Raw genomic sequence first — 19,546 nt, forward strand, 5'->3', positions numbered from 1 at the left:
CCCCAAGGTTTACATTTTCCATCATGTGAATCACAGCGGCTGCTGAGCAGGAATAAGGGAGATCCTCAGTCATCAAGAGTGGGCTGATTTAGCTGATCCGGATGGAGTAGGTGTAAAACACAGGATGCCACAGGAGAGCTTTGCCTCCATGAATCAAGCTGCCCGCCGGCTGTACTCAGCACACAGCACTGCTCTGAGCTCTGCTGCGGCAGGATTTTGGATAAAGCAGTTTGCGGTACCCAGGTGCCATCCCACATGTTGGATTCAGGGGTCCAGTGGACACCTAGCTCATAAAAGATGACAAACGCAGGCTCGTTTATTAACCTGTGACGGGTTTTCTGTCCCCAAAACTCTGGATCAGAGTGATTCATTAAGGAGCTTAGGTTTGACAATTAAGCTATGTATTTTCCCTTCTCTAGCTCAGATGTGACACTGCAGGTAGCAGCAGACTCTGCCCATGCTCCTCTGGTCTGCGCTGGAGGGTAACGAGGGCACTGTACGGACATGGCCTGGGTGATTTTCTCCTTGACGTAGCCCTCACCTTTCCTGACCTTTCCCCTCAATACCAATCAATTTCTGGAATATCAGTGACACGCGCGAATGGGGATTGAGCCAGCACTTTATAACATGTGTTAACGTTGCTCTTTGAGCACATCCATCGAGGAGGAAAAGATGCAGGCTGTGCCCTTCCCTGTCCCCTGCAGAGAGCAGCAGTGCCGCAGGCAGTGATCAGGCTGTCCCCAGCTCTGTGCGGAGGTGATGCTCAACCAAACCATCTCCTGGCTCATCTACTGAGGTTTACACAAAATACATTGGCCGTAGGGGTGTTTTGTACTGCATGGCTGCTAAGTGTATTGATCTCTATTTACCTGTCCTGGTTTCGGCTGGGATAAAGTTAATTTTCTTCCTAGTAGCTGGTACAGTGCTGTGTTTTGGATTTAGCATGAGAATAATGCGATAACACACTGATGTTTTAGCTGTTGCTAAGCAGTGCTTATACTAAGTCAAGGACTTTTCAGCTTCCCATACTCTGCAAGTAAGGAGATGCACAAGAAGCTGGGAGGGGGCACAGCCAGGACAGCTGACCCAAACCGGCCAAAGGGACATTCCATACCATGGGACGTCATGCTCAGTACATAAACTGGGGGGAGTTGGCCGGGGGCGGTGATTGCTGCTTGGGGACTGGCTGGACGTCAGTCAGTCAGCCGGTGGTGAGCGGTTGCATCACTTGTTTTTCCTGGGTTTTGTTCCTTTCTCTCTCTTTTGTTGTTTTACTTTTCATTACTATTATTATTATTATTATTATTATATTTCAATTATTAAACTGTTAAAGTATTAAACTGTTCTTATCTCAACCCATGAGTTTTCTTACTTTTGCTCTTCCAATTTTCTCCGCCATCCCCCCACCAGGAGGGAAGGGTGAGCGAGCGGCTGTGTGGGGCTTGGTTGCTGACTGGGGTTAAACCACGACATTACCTCTTCAACACTTTAGAGCTCAGCCGTGTTGTCTATGCAGGAGGAGAGCAGTGTTTGCAGCAAACTCAGCAGCATGCGAGCCATGAAGTCTGTCACTTCTGCAGAGCAGTGGGATGGTTAAGGTTGATGTAGGGACGTAGAAGCTGGTGGGAGAAAAAGGGAGGTAGGAATGAGAAATAATTGTTTAGTACTCACTCTTCACTTGCTCTTCTGGGCTTGATCTTCACTTGTGCTTCTGGGTATGTTGCTTCACCTCTCTATGCTTCAGTTAACTTAGCAGCAAAATGCTTATCATAAAAAATAGGAGTGAAATCCTGACCCCGGTGACGTAAGTGGAAGTTTTTCCATTTACTTCCCTGGGGCCATGATTTCACCTAATATGTCATTTAGATATGTCGTGAGGTTTCCATTAATTATGGTTTTGATAGAGCTTTCAGATCAACGGGGGGAAAGGGCCGTGGGCCCACAGAGGAAGATTTATGATCGTTATTAGCGATTTCCTATGGGATTGTCTCTCTGTTAATGTTTGAACAAGGCTCTTCAGAGCACGGTGGAGCCTCTTGTGCCCCTAACAAAAACATAGAGCCATGGTTTCTATCAGTGATTCAGTATAATTTCCATAAACTAAAACATGAGGTATGTTTGGTATTGGTATCAGTTGCGGTGGGAACTGACAGGGAATGATTCCTACACATAAATCCCAGTCTAAAATCAAGCCTATGGAAATGGAATGGGACTTCTGCCAATATAAAGATGCCAGGATCTGAGTTTTGCTGGTAGCATCCACTGCCTGCCTCTGTAGGGTTTCAGGAGCTTTCAGTCAGGTTACAAAGCAAGAAAGAGCATATTGTTAATAGAATTATATTTTTTTACATGGTGCAGCATCTCTTACTTTATGTTGCAAATTCTTTGGGCGTTTAAAAATATATGTTTTAAAATAATACCTGCCAGTTTTCAGCTTTACTGCAGAGCAGCAGCAGGGATTCAAAAGCATGTAAGCTGATTAATAGAGTGATATATTTGACCAAAGGACATTCATAGGGCTGTTACTTTCTTTTGCATATTCCTGCATATTTTCTAATTTGTCTGGTTTTTTCCTTATGGTCAATTTTTGTTCTTTTGCTTTTTGTTTTCTTTTTTAAGGCAGCTGCAAAGATGCCAGGTTAGAAGTATAAAATAATTGGAAATCTTCATAATGCCCAATCTTCAGGCTTCTTTTTGCAAGCGGGACAGTTAAATACACAAGCTTACATGCATTAGATGAAATGGGATACTGCTTTATCCAGTTTCTTCCCAGTATTCAGATTTGCTTTGGCTTTAATAGAATTAGGTGATTCGCTGTGAGGGTTCTTGATACCTACAGTAATTAGATCCAAACTGCAGCTAAACAACTTTCTTAGCCACACTGTAATTTCTATGCTCAGCTTGCATCATTTATGGAGCAGAGCGGTGACCAGATTGATCCTGCGCCATGTACCCGAACCGCTCACACGACTCTGTAAGGTGCAGTGTTATTTTAAAATGAAAATGGTGACAGAAGCAATTCCCAAGAGCAGGGAGCACCAAGGTGACATTTTCTTGATGTTAAAGTTTAAATGGAACAAATCCATGGATGGGTAGGAGCATCACATTCAGCTCCCGCAGTGACACCTAGAGCTGGCCTTGGAAAGGACAGGGTTACCCAGAGCTTTCAAGCTGAGGAGGTATTCTGTGCCTTGCACCAATATATATATTTCCTATTCATTTTGTTCAGCATAAAGGGATAGCTCTTAATTTGATTTAATTCACTGAAAATTTCCTCTTGCCATAAATAGGAGCCTAGAGAGAATTGTTTTTCCACTGAGCACTGAAACCCAGTTTTCAGAAGCAGCACATGCACAGGCAATTGCACATTTCCTTTCCCTTTCATAACTGTTTATTGCATGCATAAATAACCATAGTTAGCTATTTTCTTGCATATTTACAAGACGTCTGTGCATAATTGTGGCAGCACTGTCAGCAGTTTAACAACAAATATGGCATGGTGCATTGTAGAGGCAGTGTGGTCTTGATCTTGCTTGCATTGCTGTCCAGAGGAGCTGTGCTGTGGGATCGCCTGCGAGCAGAATAGGCTTTTGTAATTCCTGTGTTTAGCTGGGTTTTATTTTTTGATTCTTTAAATTCTATGGTGGGAAAGGTTTGGAAACATTACCTGACTGAGTTAATTTCTGAACCTGCGATGCCTTCGATTTGTACAGGCAGTAATTAGAAAGCAAGCACGCAAGATTACTCACGCAGTGAATAAATGCTGCAATTAACTAAGGTGGACTCTGCTTCAAGTCAGGGGAAAAAAAAAAGGAAAAGACAGGATGCTAAATATTGAACCTAAATTCAGGTGCTAAAGGAAATTATGAAAATCTCATCCGAAGGAAGGGAAAAAGTTCTGTTGAGAATGTATAAAAAACATAATGGAATGTAGCACCATTGATTTACTGTGTAAGAAAACAATGAATCTGCCAAGAGTCAACAGATTGATTTAATGTACAGTTCCAGATGAAAGGAGGGGACTTAAAATGTACAACAAAGCCTCTGAATGATTTCACAGATCTCTTCCCCTCCAGAAGTATTTTACTCTCTTGACTAAACCAAGAAAGGCCTTTAAAAACAAGTTAGCAGAATTGGCTGAACAAGAACAAATTAAGAGATGATGAGGGCTTGAATTTGTTTTGAAATATGTTCTTTATAGCTTGTACAGGGCCATGTCTCTAGCCTGGGGCAGTGTATTACTTGTTAAAGCCAATCAACATGTTTATGTTAGATTTAAGCTTGATCTATAAATAGGAATCCAAAATGGATCTGAACGTCCTATTTCAGATGTTAACTGCATCCCAGGCTTTGACTGGATCTCACTTCTCAGGCATTAGCATTGCATAATTAAATACATTTTAAAATGTTTGTTAGATTCTGACCAAAAGCCAGGTTCAGAGGTCCTGTTGGGACTCTTGCTTTCCATCAGAAGACCATACGGTCTAGACAGGCCAGTAGGATGAGGGCTATCATGCAGCAAAACAGAGGAGCTGGAAAGCCAGACCAATTCAAATTCCAAATCCTTTTTGGGTCAAATCCCTTTGGGCAACATTGTGTCTCTACTAGGAGTTTAGTACCAGATGCTAGCCAGAAACCCTGTAGCATACGGTTATAAAAAGATGATTGAGAGATGATAGGTAGTGCATCTTTTATAGTGGATGGTGTCTGTGGATCAGGAAGGGAATTCAGCTCTTGTATTGGTGAGGGGACAAGGTGGGGAGGTAGCAGACATGGCATGTGGCCGTGACAACCTGCTCATAGATGTAAATCGAGTGGGGATTTTTGGAGGTTTGATCCAAACTCTATCAGAGAAAACAGAAGGAGTCTCACCAATTTCACTGGTCTTTGGACAAGACTCTAATCCAACAGACGCTCAAGCAAAAAGATATCTCAGGGAATTTTTTGCAAAGCCTCCTAAAATTAGGAAGATTTCTGTTTACACCCGAAAGCCCTTGCACTGGGTTAACAGGAAAGGTTAATACTGCTTTCCATTTCCTTCTGCTTTGGGGGGAAAAGAGAGACTTTGAGTTGCCTGAAGATAAAAAGTAATGATTGTATTGGGATTTGTTTTTAACAGTGTGCCAGTACGTCCAGGAGCTGTATGAGACTTGATTTGAGGTACCTGCTGGGAGCCAGCAGGTTTATAAGTCTTTTACAGAGCTGTTCATGACCTGTGATGTTACAGTATATTCAGAAACCTTAAAAAAAAAGGTGAATTCAGAGTGTGACTAGAGTTTCCCGTGGAGTCAGTACAGCCTTACGTTGCAAGGGCTTCTTAAAAATAGCTAAGCCTGCTAATTGTAGACATGACAGACTGCAATGGTGTAGCATCCTCCAATCTCTTGGAAAATTGTATATGCTGCTTCTGGGTATTATCAGTTCTTCAGAAACATTCCTATGGGCAGTAGGTGAAGGGACAAGGGCATCTCCAGATAAGCAAAAAATGTTCATTTGGGATAAGCTCCTGGAAGATGACGGGGCTCCCTCTGTTTGGCCATAATGGCCAGAGGGACATGTTTAACTGAGGTCTGAGCAGGAAAGGGAGTTCCTGGAGGAATACAGCTCAGAAAATGAGAGGGAAGCCAGTAGGCAGGTGTAACGCTAAGTTAGGACAAGGGAAGTAATCTGACTTAGAGGTCTGAGTGAATTATCTCTAATGAGATCTGGAGCCACTCGACAGATAATGGCATTGCCACCCCCGAGATTTGGGCACCCTGGACTGCTCCCAAGTCTGCTTAGTTTAGAGGTGCATGAAGGGATTTGTTGAGTTCAGAAGGGCAGTCTAAGCTCAGGTGTTTCCCTCTCTGCAGGGATTACAATGTTAGACTCTAACTAGTCTGGACTTGGAGGGTGGCTTTGAATCACCTCCAGCCTGGCCAGCGCATATGTGACCCTGAACGAGCAGCCAAAGTGGGAATATCTGCACGTGAGTCTGGATGATGGGGAGGGAAGCCAACATGGAGGTCTGGCACAGGTTGTTGTCCATGATACATGTGGCTTCCAGCAATATACTGCCGTGAGGCATGATGGGACACTGTTCCCACCAATGTCATCCTCTGTTTTGGGGAGGTCCAAAGTTTACTCCTAGCAGCAGTGGGGGGACAACATGCCAGCAAAACTTGTGTTCGGTCGAGGCTACTATTGCAACCAATTAAGGCAATACAATATGATGGATCTAAAAAGAGCAGGGAGATGCTTTTGTCTTACTTCAGCTCAATTCCTTCTGACAGGAAACCAGGCCTTTGTGTCTCATGGAAGAATTATTCTGAATTGTTAATCTTCTTCATACATTTCCTTGCTTGGTGATGACGCACTCATTGTGGAGTTTGGCTGCTAACAAAATCATTATCTGTCGAGTGGCTTCAATTTGCTGAGAAACCAGTCCTCTTAGTGTATCTGAAACTTTGTGCTTAGAAAAGGGCATGCTACAACATCCTTTTTTCTTCTTCTTTGCATTGCTCGGCTTCCCTGCTGTACCTCAAAATAGGCTCTATCCTTCCCTTTTCTCTGATGGGCTTACAGGATCTTTGATACATTTTGGACATACATGTCTCATGGAGGAGAGGGAGCCAATCTCTAAGCCCTGAGCTCCTCAGAATTGAATGAAGAAGCATAAATTACATCAATTTTAGAGAAAAAACATTTGGTCTTCAGTTGGTGTGAGCAGTCTGCAAGCAGCTAAGTTGAGGTCAGTGGAGGTGGGGAGAGTTATATCTGACAGAAAGGAGGCAATTCTGCCCTTTGGTACTGAGGCTGATATTAGTGACCTAAACAGAGATAGCCCATGTCAACAGGGGTGCAAATACAGGTTATACCTTAGAGAGCTCGGCAAACCCCGCGACTTCGGCAGCAGCTGGGCAGGGGTGGTGCTGGGGGCTCGTCCTGGGCATGGCCGTGGGTCCCTGCGGGCAGAAGGCAAGGGCAGCTCCAGCTGCCTGTTTGCTGTCCAGGCTAACCAGGAGCGTTTCCAGAGTGCATAGCTGGGCTGTGATGGTCCTAGGGCAGCACATGTAGGTTTTTGGCTGGAGGATTGCTGCTCCTCATTGCCTTCAGGCTCCAGGGTAGGTATAAAAAGGTCTATTCCTACTCCTTCCCTCAGGTGCAGACCAACTGACCTATTCTGCACGGGAGAGGGAGTTTAATACGTGAAAATCATGTGCTTCTGCTTTACGTGTTTAGTGCAAGTTATTTAACTAATTATTTATTTGTTCCTTTGGGATAAACTGGAAATGCAAGAGAAGGCTGGGGTCAGCAAAACAGCAAGGCAGGAGGGATTTTATTCTAGGGGAAGTATAATTACACTGACCAGATTTACATAGCATTTTGTTGCAAAAATATAGATTACAAGTGCTGAAAGAGAGCTGATAACCAGTAATAAGGCACAGAGATGAGCAATTAAAAGGATGTGCAGCTAATGGCATTGGTTAGAGAAAAAAAATGTACAACCTATATAGGTGGAACAAGGGCAGCTCTAAGCCAAAATTTACAGAGCAAGGTAACTTGACATTTATGTAGTTCTCCAGCTGACACAGGTTTTGTCAGAACTGTAAAGAAAGGGATTGATTATCTGATCATTTGTAGGAAGCATTTTTAAAGGACTGACTCATCCACACAGACACGACTGCCATGGCCTGCCTCACTGAACACACAAGTGAATTAAGGAGTCAGGGTATAGGTCATTTCATTTATTCAGAGCAGTTTTGATTGAGATGGTAAAAAAGCAGCTGGTTTGCCAAAGTATGTATTTATCTTTCTTAGGTAACCTTATCATCAAGTAAAATGCATTTTTATGAATTCTTTTATATATAAAAAAATTTGCTCTGACTTTAGGAACACTATTATCTGGCTGTTAACATGATATTGTCCAAATTGTTCAGACTGGCATGAATAAATGTCAGTCTTAAATTCCCATTGGCTCTCAACTGGGAAGTGAGCGCATTTAATGTTTGAGCAAAGAAGGTCCTCGGTGTGCAGTGTGGACCACAGTCCCTGCCGCCTGCACGTGCCCTCTCCTACCCTCCCAGCAGAGCCAGAGACCCACTCTGCACAGCTCTGCTCTCGTGTATGAGCCACTTTGGGATCCCTTGAAGTTAATGGATGGGCTTGGATACATATCCACTGTGCATAGAGGAGATGAATTTACATATCTCTACTGCTCAGCAACAATTATTAAAATCGCAGCAGAGATAAGAGATTGCTGTAGTATCTGCTCATACTTTTAATTAAGGAGATGTCTGCTGCGCGTTGGACTGTACATCCCAGCTACAGTCTTCAAAAGCACCCCATCTCCTTTCCCAATGTGTGTCCCTTGTTAAAAGGAACTCCAAAAGCGATTGAAGATGGAGAAAACAAGACTCCAATGGTCTGTTCCTATACATGCCGTTCAGTTAGGGTGCTTATGGAGCCCATAGTGGCCAACTGAAGAAGACAAAGACATGTCAGGGAGTACAATCCATTTTTAGTCCTGGTCGGCAGCTCAAAGACCCCTGTACTCTGCACCCGCTGAATAATCTGTTGTTCAGTTAGGATTACCCTGCTTGGTGCTCAGATACCGCAGTGCTGAATCTAATACAGAGCAAAAGATACATGATTTTGTTTCAAGGAAGCTGAATGTAAGTAGATCCACGTGTAGCATTTTAAAGCGGTTTTGTTTTTTTCCCACAGCGATGAAATCAGGAGGCACCCAGCTGAAGCTGATCATGACGTTCCAGAACTATGGACAAGCATTGTTCAAACCAATGAAGTGAGTAAAAAAAGTCTGTGTTGTAAAGTGAAATTGTGGTAGAATAGCCTGTTGCCATTTTCTAAGCCATTAAAAGTTTGCTGTAGTATCTCTCAAGGTTAATGTGTCTGGTTCCCTAGACTTGCTGCTGAATGTAGAGCTTCAGGGGCTGTTAAAATCTTGCCCTGCTAGACTGGTCTTTGGAAAAGGTGCTGAGGAGGCTTCAGATACATTACAGTCTTCTCAGGAATGTTATTCACTCTGATCTCTGTGAAATCTCCCATCATAAATACAGGATGTTTTCAGCATTTCTTTCTTATGTAAACTTACGTCACAGCTCTGAGCTTTGTCTAGTGTCAGTGCTCCTCTGGAATATGGCCAGACAAGAGAGGTGGTTCAGAACAGCTTTGGGAAGAGCTAAATAGTATTTGTCTGATAAATTATAATTTAATCCGTTGATTTATTGTTGTTTGTATTAAAGGGTTGTATTAGTCATTTGGCGGTGGCTATGCTGACTGTGTAAATGAGTTTATCTGAGAGTGGTACTGCAAGGTAATGAATCTAGAGAGAAAGGGAAGGACTGGGATGATGCAGCCTTGATTTGCACCTGCTCCGATCCCATTGAGATGAGGGAAGTTATTCAGATACAAAGCAGATGTAAATGAGTTCTGAATCCTGACCTGTATGTTTGTGTTGTAATAAGGAAAATGACTCTGTGCTTATTGTAGAGGATTTAGTAAAGACACGCGGGACTGCAAAACATTTAATGAAGCTACTCAATATCTGTGTCAAGGGTACCACTGGAATAATAAATTCATTTCCTTCTTTTGTTCCCACTGTAGGGAAGTTCAGTTAATTTCCTCTAGGATGGTCCATAAAAGACTGAAGTAACCGAGAATGAGTGGTTTGGAATATGTGTTGGCATTGTGTTACAGCTATAGCGGGGGGCACAGCTCAGGGGGTAAGCTGCCGGCTGGAGACTGAGAAATTCCCTGTTTCACTATAGATTTTGGTATAGACTGACCTCAGACAAGTACAGATTTGACTTGATCTTATTTGACTGCCAGAAGGGCCAATTAATTGGTCCCAGTTTCCTTCAACTCACATTTGAACAGGAACCCTCCTTATGTGCATTTATGCTGGGAATCACAAGGAAATCCTATGAACTTCCAAGCAGCACATGGCATTTGTGCAAAGGCCTGTTGCCTCTGTGTTATTTCCCAAATGGCACACAAATTTCTCCATGTTTCTAGTGGATCACTGGTTGCCTGGGAGAGGTCAGAGGAAGCACAGATAATACTGACAAGTCAGAGGGAAGGTGGTATCAGAAAGCATCTACTCCAACATCTTCCCTTCCTCTCTGCCCCCTCCCTGAATCCTCAGATCCTCAGATCATCAATGCATGGGTCCATCCCTCTACATCTTTAAGTTTGATGCATATAGGCACAATTCTTAATTTCGTCCTGTCCCACATGCAAAATCAAGAACCAGGCGGGTTCGAGCAGCCTTTAAGTGTTTGGCAGAATTGTGGTTGTGCTGTTGGCTCTTTACATAGTGTCTGGTTTGTTTCTTCTCCATTTGCTGAGATGCAGATAATCTCAATCTTTATCATTGGTATGACATTGTAATTCTGGGAATGCTAATGAGGTCAAATCAAAAGTTCACCATTTCTACTGTACTATACACAGCCTTGGCAAGATGATGGATGACAATAGAGGTATAGCCACGTTCCCGTGTAGAAGCAATTACTACCATCCACTAGAACAATAACAGAAAGTGATGATGTCTTAATCATTCCCTTTGCTTGATTTGAAGGGCAGCAACACCCTGTTTTCTCACTGCTCTTTGCATTGCATACACCACTGAAAAAAGCAGCATTAGAGCATTCAGCAGCTGTGTTCCCAGGCACCACACCTTACAGTAGCAACACTGCTGCATTTGTGCTGAGCATCGCTGAACACATTAGTGATTTTGAATAAGGATGTTTGCAAGCATTTGTTTTCATTCTGGTAACAGTGAACAGGGAGCCAGATGCTCAGCTAGTGTAAATCTTCCTAGTTCCTTTGGCATCTGGTCCCATTGGCCTCTTTCACCAGCTTATGGGCTGTTGTTGAAGTTCTTGGAGAGGTTTGCAGCATCATTTCTTTATATAGAAATAAGCAGCCTAGAACTACAAAAAAAAAAAAAATCAGGCTTTAAGCTATGAGACTTCTTCTTGTAGGACCTTCTTCAGGCCCTAGACACCTTCCAGGCTGTTTCTGGTGCTCCCTCTTTTCTGCAGGGTACCCTTCTGATCCAGGCTTCACAAAGCTGGGTGTGCCTTCCCAGGACAGGAGGCTATAGAGATCAGGGCCATACATCTCTGGTCATCAGGACTGGTGATGTAAAGGACATTTTTTTCTAAATAGCTTAATTTTTTTAATAAAACATCATCCTGCTGGCTACTTCTGATATCAGCTTGTTGAAGGAAGCCCTTGGAGGACATCCCCATGCGGTGCATCCTATGTGTTTCAGTTGTTACTGGGTTATCAGCTCCATGGCTTTTCAAAGCAGGAGAAATTATGCTTTTCTGTCTCCTGAGTTGATAAGCCTCTTCACACAAGCAACCTTCTTCATGAATCCCAGGTAACAGAACCATTAAACAGCACTGAGTGCCCAGCTGCAAATGAAAACTGGGACCTCAGTTCATCTCTCCAGTGCTGGAGGGGGCAACATGAGTTGCATCTCTGTGTTAAACTGAACTGTGCCACTGTTTTTTAGAGAATAGAGTTGGTATCAGTAGGATTTCAGGCCTGATCCCAAGGAAAATTGATAAACCTGAGTTTCCCACCCTGTCTGAGATCCAAAGTACTGAAAGCTGAATGGTGTGAGGTGCATATAGGGTAATACGCAGGTGTGAGGCCAGTCTCTACCTGGATTTGATTTGTTTGAACTACCTGGAAGGCTGTTTTTGCTATACATAACTGTACTCAGTATCTTCCAAACTGAATTAATACCTGTTTGAGCAGGATTGCGGCAGATAGGGGAGGCCATGCGAACCCTTCCCTGACACAGCCAGGCATCTGCTAGTGGAAGGGGAGGTCTCCAGACCTTTGGAAGTGACTTCTGCAGGGGAGTCACAGCAAAATGTACGCCCTGGCAAATTGCTTGAAACCCTGCAGAACTCATCTGACTTGCTCTGCCCTTTCCCAGCCTCCCAATTCCACGTTGAATTTATCCAGGGAGCAAGCCAGCTCCAGAAAGGCCCAGGCAGGATTTGGAAATAGGGAACCAGAATCTGTGTTTGGCACCCTTTGTGCTCAGTGTTTGACATTAACTGACAACTCTTCATCTGGTCATTGATTCAGGCTAGTGGAGCAAATGAGAGGAGGGAAGCTTAACAGTCAGGGAAATGTGATAGCAGTAAATAAAGCCTGATCAGCTGCAATTATTTTATTTATTTGTGGCTCTGCATCTTCATTTCTGAAATAATTGCCCATAAAGTATTGCAGAAGAAGCCAAATCTATTTATAAATCCTACGGCCCAGTGTAGATTCCTTTGCTAATTCGAAATGCATCATAGAAAAAGCGAGTATTTGCTAAACTCTAGGGAAGATTTAATGTATTTGCAATGTATCTTACCGTTAATGTGTAGTTTTATTTAGCTCATAACAGTTCAATCATACAAAATTATTACCATATGGGACAGGAAAAAAATAGCAACCTCCCCTTCTCCCATGATTAGTGTGTCTAACTGTACTCGTATTGTACAGCATAATAAAATTTATTTACGTGATCGCTGATATCTGCAGCTGCAGCTTTCTGCATGACTTGTCAGGTAGGGATGGTGTAGAGCCATAAATTTCAAAGGGTTTTGGCTTATTTGTCCAAAAGGAACATGCGCTTTATAGTTTTATTTGGTTTCCCTTTGTTTCTGCTAGCTGGTAGAGTTAAATAGCTGGCTCAGCAACAAAACCAACACACTATTTTTTTCCTCCCAAGGCTTTATTCTTGAAGGGGGAGATTCTGCTCCAGCAGAGTCAGTGTTAGGATTCCTATTGCATACGCTGGTGCCAGGATTTTGAGAGAGGTTTTTACAGTTCCTTATGGAAAAGCCAAATAAGATTAAATAGAAAATGAGACCTTGTAATTGGAGTTGTGAGAAACGTGTCCTGTGGCATGTGTTTAAGAATGACATCTCTCATTCCCAGTTTTATAGACTGCTTTGTAGAAATGTGTAGTAAGGGTATTCGTTATAAAATCTTTGAGGTTTATTTGTTCCATTCAAAGAAATACTACTGTATCTAGTGAACTCACTTTTGACTGAAACGGATAGAAGCCCGTTCTGTTCCATCTTTAGATTTTGCTTGATATTTTTAACATCTTTTTTCTTTTCTTCTGTTTTTACAAGTCACAGTACAGGGTTGGTAACAGCCACATGCCTGTTTCTTTCAGTAGCTGAAGTTTGCGGTTAAAGTCTTTATTAAAGTAGAACCAATCAGCATCAGGGTGATATCAGGCCAGAAGAGACTTTTGGGGTCACGAAATCCAGTCTCCTTGAATTGCAGGCAATTGTCTCATGAAATCCTGTTCATTAACTGATCAAACACTCCTGACCACGTTGTTTGTACCTTTTGCCCTGCTATCCCTCCTGAAACTCACTGCTGTAGAAATAATGCTACCCACTGGGAGCATCTCCTGGCTCCTGCAGCCCTCAGAGAAACGACCCATCCCAGTGCCAGCCACAAAATAAGCTGGTAGTCATGGTCTAGTGCAAAGATAGTGCTCTGCAGAAATAAAACAAGCACGCTCACCTTTCAGCTTCTGTAACATTCCTATAGCATATCTTTTGGCTCAAAGACATAGGCGCTGCTAGCTGGGCTGAAATCTAGCAGCCAAGGTCATGGGGAAGATAATATTTTTGTTTCGATTGCCAAAGCACAGCTTTTTAGTGGCCTTTAAATGTCATACTTATAGCGACAAAGGATTAGCAACGTACTTGAAGTTTCTCTTTGATTTCCTTTTAGGATTGCTCAACAAATAATGCATCTTTTGTTAGGGATATTAAATAGACCAAACAATCCCCATAATACAAAAAGCTGTTAATCGTTTTCATTTCCTACAGTAATATTCCCTTTCCGAAGCTGCAGTGTGACTGTTGTACCTGCGAAATGCAGCCTCCAGGCCTGATTGTCATATCAATTAGGCTGGTGTAATTCTTCGGAATTGGTAGCATTGCTTCCAAGTCAGAGGAGTTGAAATGAACTTCAGAATTGGGGCCACTGGAAGATTGCTTTCCTTATTACATTGCGTATCATGCTGTTCTGAGGAAATACATTTTGCAAACCTGTTGCATTTCAGCTGGCAGGCATCCAGTATAAACATACTGTTATAAGTCAACATAGCAATTAAATCAAATTGCAATGTTTTCTCTGAGCAGCTAGAGAAGTGAGATATGCATACAGTAGCTGCTATACTAGAAGCCTTCCAGGATTAACACTTCGGCACACTGGAATGTGCTGCACGAAACCCGACTGAGCAATCGCTGGTCAAAGTACAAACCCAGCTGCTATGTTTTGTCACTCGGCTTAAGCTGTGTTACTGTACCGGTCACTGGAGAATGCTGGTTCTGTGCAAGGTGTGTTACTGGAGACCTAAGGCTGAATAAACTGGTCAGAAAGGTTGAAGCTAGTAATCCCAGTATTTGGTTTATATAGGTGTATTTTAAAATTGCAAGGAGTGCTGTCTTGTTACATCATGAAGAAGAAATGCTTTCTTTGCTGCTGGAAGTAATAATCAGTTATCAGATATTCTGCAGACCTCATCCATGTGATTTTGGGCTTTTTAAGGGCATTCAAATCCTACCAAATCCCTGCTGAAATGTTTACCTGAGTGAGACTGGCAGGCAGATTTGATTGTACTTACATCAGGAATAAATCTGGAGTAAATGAATGACGTCACTTGATATTTAAAGTACATGAGATCTGAATGTGGTCCTAAATAAGGACAGTAGAGGTTGCTGTGTAGTATTTTAGTTCTTTAACTTTTGGTATACATTATGGTTTAACCCGGCAGGCAGCTAAACACCACACAGCCGTTCGCTCACTCGCCCCACCCCAGTGGGATGGGGGAGAGAATCGGGGAAAAAAAGGTAAAATTTGTGGGTTGAGATAAAGACAGTTTAATAGGACAGAAAAGGAAGGGAAGATAATAATAATAATAATAATAATGATAAAAGAATATACAAAATAAGTGATGCCCAATGCAATTGCTCACCACCTGCCAACTGATATCCAGCCAGTTCCTGAGCAGTGGTCACTGCCCCTCGGCCAACTCCCCCCAGTTTATGCACTGAGCATGATGTCCCATGGTATGGAATGTCCCTTTGGCCAGTTGGGGTCAGCTGTCCTGGCTGTGCCCCCTCCCAGCTTCTCGCTGGCAGGGCATGAGAAGCTGAAAAGTCCTTGACTAGTGTAAGCACTGCTTAGCAACAACTAAAACATCGGTGTGTTATCAACATTATTCTCATACTAAATCCAAAACACAGCACTGTACCAGCTACTAGGAAGAAAATTAACTTTACCCCAGCTGAAACAAAGACAGTATATTATGCATGAACTGTTTTTTATAACTAATCCTGTTCATCAGATCAGACTTCTTCAGTATTTCAATGCAAATTGTGTTTTAGGACTCAGTAGTGCCTCTGGTCCAAATCTCATTTATGCAGATTGGAAAATTTGCGGTGACTTCAAGGGGAGCTGGATCAGGACTGAGGCTGACTGATGGCCCTGGACAGCAATGAAATCCAGTCTTCTGTCTGTCACTGTGCACTGCATTTCCCCTTGCCACAGCTCAGCAACTGCTGGCTGAAATATTGATCAATCCCATCCAGCCCAGGAGAAATTTGTTCTCAAATTCTGCAAGCATGTTATGAAATGACCCCAGAGTCAAAGTCTGCAAAGTCCAGGTAGCTCAAAGATTGTCCATGTAGATTAGGATCTGCAGGGATCTGTGACAGCAGCATTTCACCATGCTGGCAGCCAGGAAGGGCTGTCTTTCTGCACCAGCTCCGTTGTGCTGCCCCAAGCTGAGCTGCCCTGGGTTATCCCCTCCTGGAGCCGGGCAGTAGTTGCTCTGAGCCAGGACAGGACAATATGAGTCCCAGTGGTGAGAGGGAGCAGACCTTCCTCCAGCAAACCAGGGCTGTTTTGCTGGATATCGCCACGTCCAAGGGGTTCAGCACCATCCTGTCCCAGTTCCTGGCACTGGGAAGATGCCATCCACCGCAACCGGTGAATTCTCCCCAAAATCCCTCTCCCCAACTTCCCCATGGCATCTCCAGCTCCTGGTAGGAGAAGACTTCACTCCGCAGCTCACAGAAACATCAGCCCCACGGTCTCTGTGCCTGGGGCTTTTTGCACGAATAATTCAAGCCTTGCATTTTTCTTCCGCTCATTTGTTGGGGTTTCACTGGCAGATGATAGCACGATGCTCAATATCTATTTTTGTTCTTGTGTTACACAGACACAAATGGCCACAGGTACTGACTGTACCTGCCCCTTATCGCCATTTCAAGGGAGAGCTGAGTGGGCAGTCATATTTTACAGTAGTGAAGTGTCTCTGCTTGATTAGCCGCCTTCTATCTAAGTGCTTATAGAACCTTGCTAATTAGTCTTCGGGAACAAAGACTTGCTGGTGTTTATTTTTTCTTCAAAAGCCAGTTATTGCAGCAGCCAACTTTTTTTTTGGTACATGTTACCATAGTGTATTAGGAAAGAAGCATCTTCAGTGTCTGATTTTAATTGAGCTACTTCTTCATTTTAATTTTCTACATACCAAGAAATGCAGTCCTGTGGCTTTGTCTTTTAATCAGAGACCCACTTTCAGTTCCTCAGTTTCTTATTTCTTACCCTGTATCGACAGTGCAGAAAAGCAGCAAACCTTATCGAGGGAAGAGCTGGTATGAAAGGCATAACCTGTAATTTACTGCTAAGTAACAGGGCTTGGCACATGGGGGACTCGTTGGTGCAGCAGTGAGGTAAGATGTCCTTAGTAAATCTAAGCAAAAAAATGTGTCCAAAATGTTTTCAGTGGGATATGCAGATACCGCTACCCTGAAATATTTCATGGGAATTTGTCTCCATTTCTCTACAATTTATGATCCTTAAACTAGGCTCAAGAGACTGAAATTCAGGGAGAGAAAATGATTTGTGCAAGACTTGTGGCATAGACTAGAGGCTGAAGCTGTTTTCTCTCTGGAGCAGCACGCACAGCTTTATCCTGGAGATGAGTTGCACCGTGCTCATCTCCCCCCCCTTGGGAGGAGGGTTTTTTTTATATTTTATGGAGTTAAATTGGTCCCTCTCTGCCCCGGTCCTTATCTCACACAGGGATAGCTCTGGGGATCCCCATTGCTTTGGAGGATGCGGGTGGGGATTTGGCCACTCGAGCCAAGATTTGTTTGAAGTTTGTTTGCTCTTCTAACTTGTTAGGGCTTGTTAAAGCCCTCAACATTTCTACAGGTTTCTTGAGTTAGGGCTGCTGGCTATCGGAAGGGGCAGGAGATAAGCAGCAGTGAAATGGGTCTGATGAAACAGTGTGTCTAGTGGCTGAGGACCCGCATCCAACTTTGTCGGAGGTCACCGGTTCAGGCGACACGGTCCTGTGGTCAGTGACGATGCAAAAACTGGGTGGCATTCTGGAGGGACCCACAACCGAAGTAACAGTATCTTGCAGGTCAGGACAGGAAGGTTTTGGCAAAACTGAGACACTTAGGGGAGAGCGCACAGCGCACATCCAAATTACACTCTTGGTGCAGTGCTGTTGGTGACTCACTGCTGTAAACAAACAAAAAAAGTGTGTTTAAAATAGTCATAAGAGCTGTTAATAACACAACTTTAGGACACGCTGGACATTTCTGACTTTTTTTTTTTTCATTTTCAGTGTCTGGTTCAATAGTGTTAGTACTCTTCTTGTTAACTTACAATTTTCCACCCTGCTGTAAGGTTCTGTATGTGGGTAAATAAAAGTGAGAAAGCCTGAAAGACTCATTTGCATGTGAAGAAGTACCAGAAACCCAGAGTAAATAGTGTCTGCAAATGTGTGGGAGCTGGAGAGTAGGGGGGACACAGCAAAACTGTTGTAAATAGAAGCAGTTTAAAGTGCTGGATTATGTGCTACGGATAATAAAATACCCCAAGACAGCATGTAAGCCAGATACTGTTCTCAGCGGCAGCATCCAACTGATCCTGTTAGGACTTCAAGCCCCTTTTGTAAACCTTGCTAATCGGTGGTCCAAATTCTTCATGCAGGGGTGGTCACCCAGCCGAAGGAGATATAACACCATGGCCATGCATGGAGACCTGTAATAGTTAGCAGGAATATTGCACGTAGACTGCAGATACACACAGTCTGTATATGGATTTTGAACTGCTTTGATAAGCTGGCATGAAGCAGCAAGAGAAATGAAGATGTTAAATTAATTTGTACATTTATGGGTAAATCTAGCAATGATTATGATTATTTTCTTTAGTTTTCAGTATGAATGACTTGTATTTTGTTTGATTCTACCTCATGATATAAAGAAGAGAATTTCGACCGGGCGTATTTGTTTCCCTGTATTTTGTGCCTGTTTGAATCGCCACAATGTAATAATCCCGCCAAAATTTTCAAAGAAACCTCTTTTGCATCTGATTCTTTAGGGGTTTATTAAGCAGAAAATCTGATTCCCAGGGCCTAAAACCCAGAGGATTTTCAGCCTTTCATGTTGCAAGCCCAGGTTTTGTGTCAGGGCCCTGAGTGAGCCTCAGCCAGGAGGAGGGGAGAGCGATGCTGTGATTCAAACACCAGCTCTGTCTCCTGGGGCTGACAATGGCAGAGACAGCTTAAAGCAAAATCCTGTTTTTCTCTATAAGATTGAGAAGGATGGGGTGCAATGAGGAGGGCTTGTGCCAGCCCTGGGCAAGGTGGGGGCAGCAGCTGTCCCCTTCGGCATGGACCCAGTGCCACCGTGAGCCTCCGTGTTTCCTCCCATCCACAGCAGCAGCCAGCCTGACATTTCAGGGCTCCGACACCAGCAAAACAGGGTGCCCAAGGAGGGCAGAGCCTGCTTTCACCATTGCCTGCCTAATTTTCTTATTCCCAGAGCCAGCTCCAAGTTGAAACCATCTTTTTTTGCAGTCTCCTAACCCTGGGTACAAGAGCTGGGTAACCGGGAATTTAGAAACATGCCCTTTTTTGCTCTGCCTGACCTATTTGTCGCTGTCCCTGGTGAGCCGCGGGGGTTTCTGTTCCTCCCGTGCCTTTGCTTTGGAGAGTTGGGCTTTTGTCCTGCTGATTGTATCATGGTGCCTTGAAGTTATCTTGGCATGCACTGGGTATTTTGGTACAGAAGCTGCTTTTTATGTGCTTCTGTAGCACTCAGGGCACTAATGCTTCACCTGAAGCAGCGGCGAAGCCTCCACTTTCGTGCTGCGGTACTGCGGGGCACTGCCAATCCGGAGCGAGTCTGTGGCTCTGGGCAGTGTGAGCACAGCCGGGTCCTGCTCTGTTAGCAGTCAGCGAGGCCATGCAGAAGAGATGGGTTTTGCAGCATATCCAGGCCACCTATTCAAATCGAGGCTCTTTTGGCACCCGTGAAATTGTCTGACAACTTGTGAGCAGGCACCGTGCCATGCAAGCAGATGGGCATGAGTGTCCCGGCAGCCAAGAGCCTGGGATGTTCATCTGGCAGAATGGAGCGAGAGCAGAGCTCCTCGGTGCTCATGTCCAAATGCCCGTCCCTCCTGAAGTCACCATGGGAAG

General features: G+C 43.8%; 1 protein-coding gene across 1 annotated transcript in view; it reads left to right on the forward strand.

Annotated features, from left to right (window-relative positions):
* The window catches only part of FAM20C (family with sequence similarity 20, member C), a 62,253-nt gene that overhangs the window by 3,546 nt on the left and 39,161 nt on the right, over window positions 1-19,546 (forward strand). Inside the window, exon 3 of the mRNA XM_009320056.1 lies at window positions 8,707-8,785. Within this exon, the coding sequence (XP_009318331.1) occupies window positions 8,707-8,785 (79 nt within the window). The remainder of the gene's footprint in view (window positions 1-8,706; window positions 8,786-19,546) is intronic.

This window comes from Pygoscelis adeliae, unplaced genomic scaffold (genome assembly GCF_000699105.1).
Source record: "Pygoscelis adeliae isolate BGI_AS28 unplaced genomic scaffold, ASM69910v1 Scaffold242, whole genome shotgun sequence".
NCBI lineage: Eukaryota > Metazoa > Chordata > Aves > Sphenisciformes > Spheniscidae > Pygoscelis > Pygoscelis adeliae.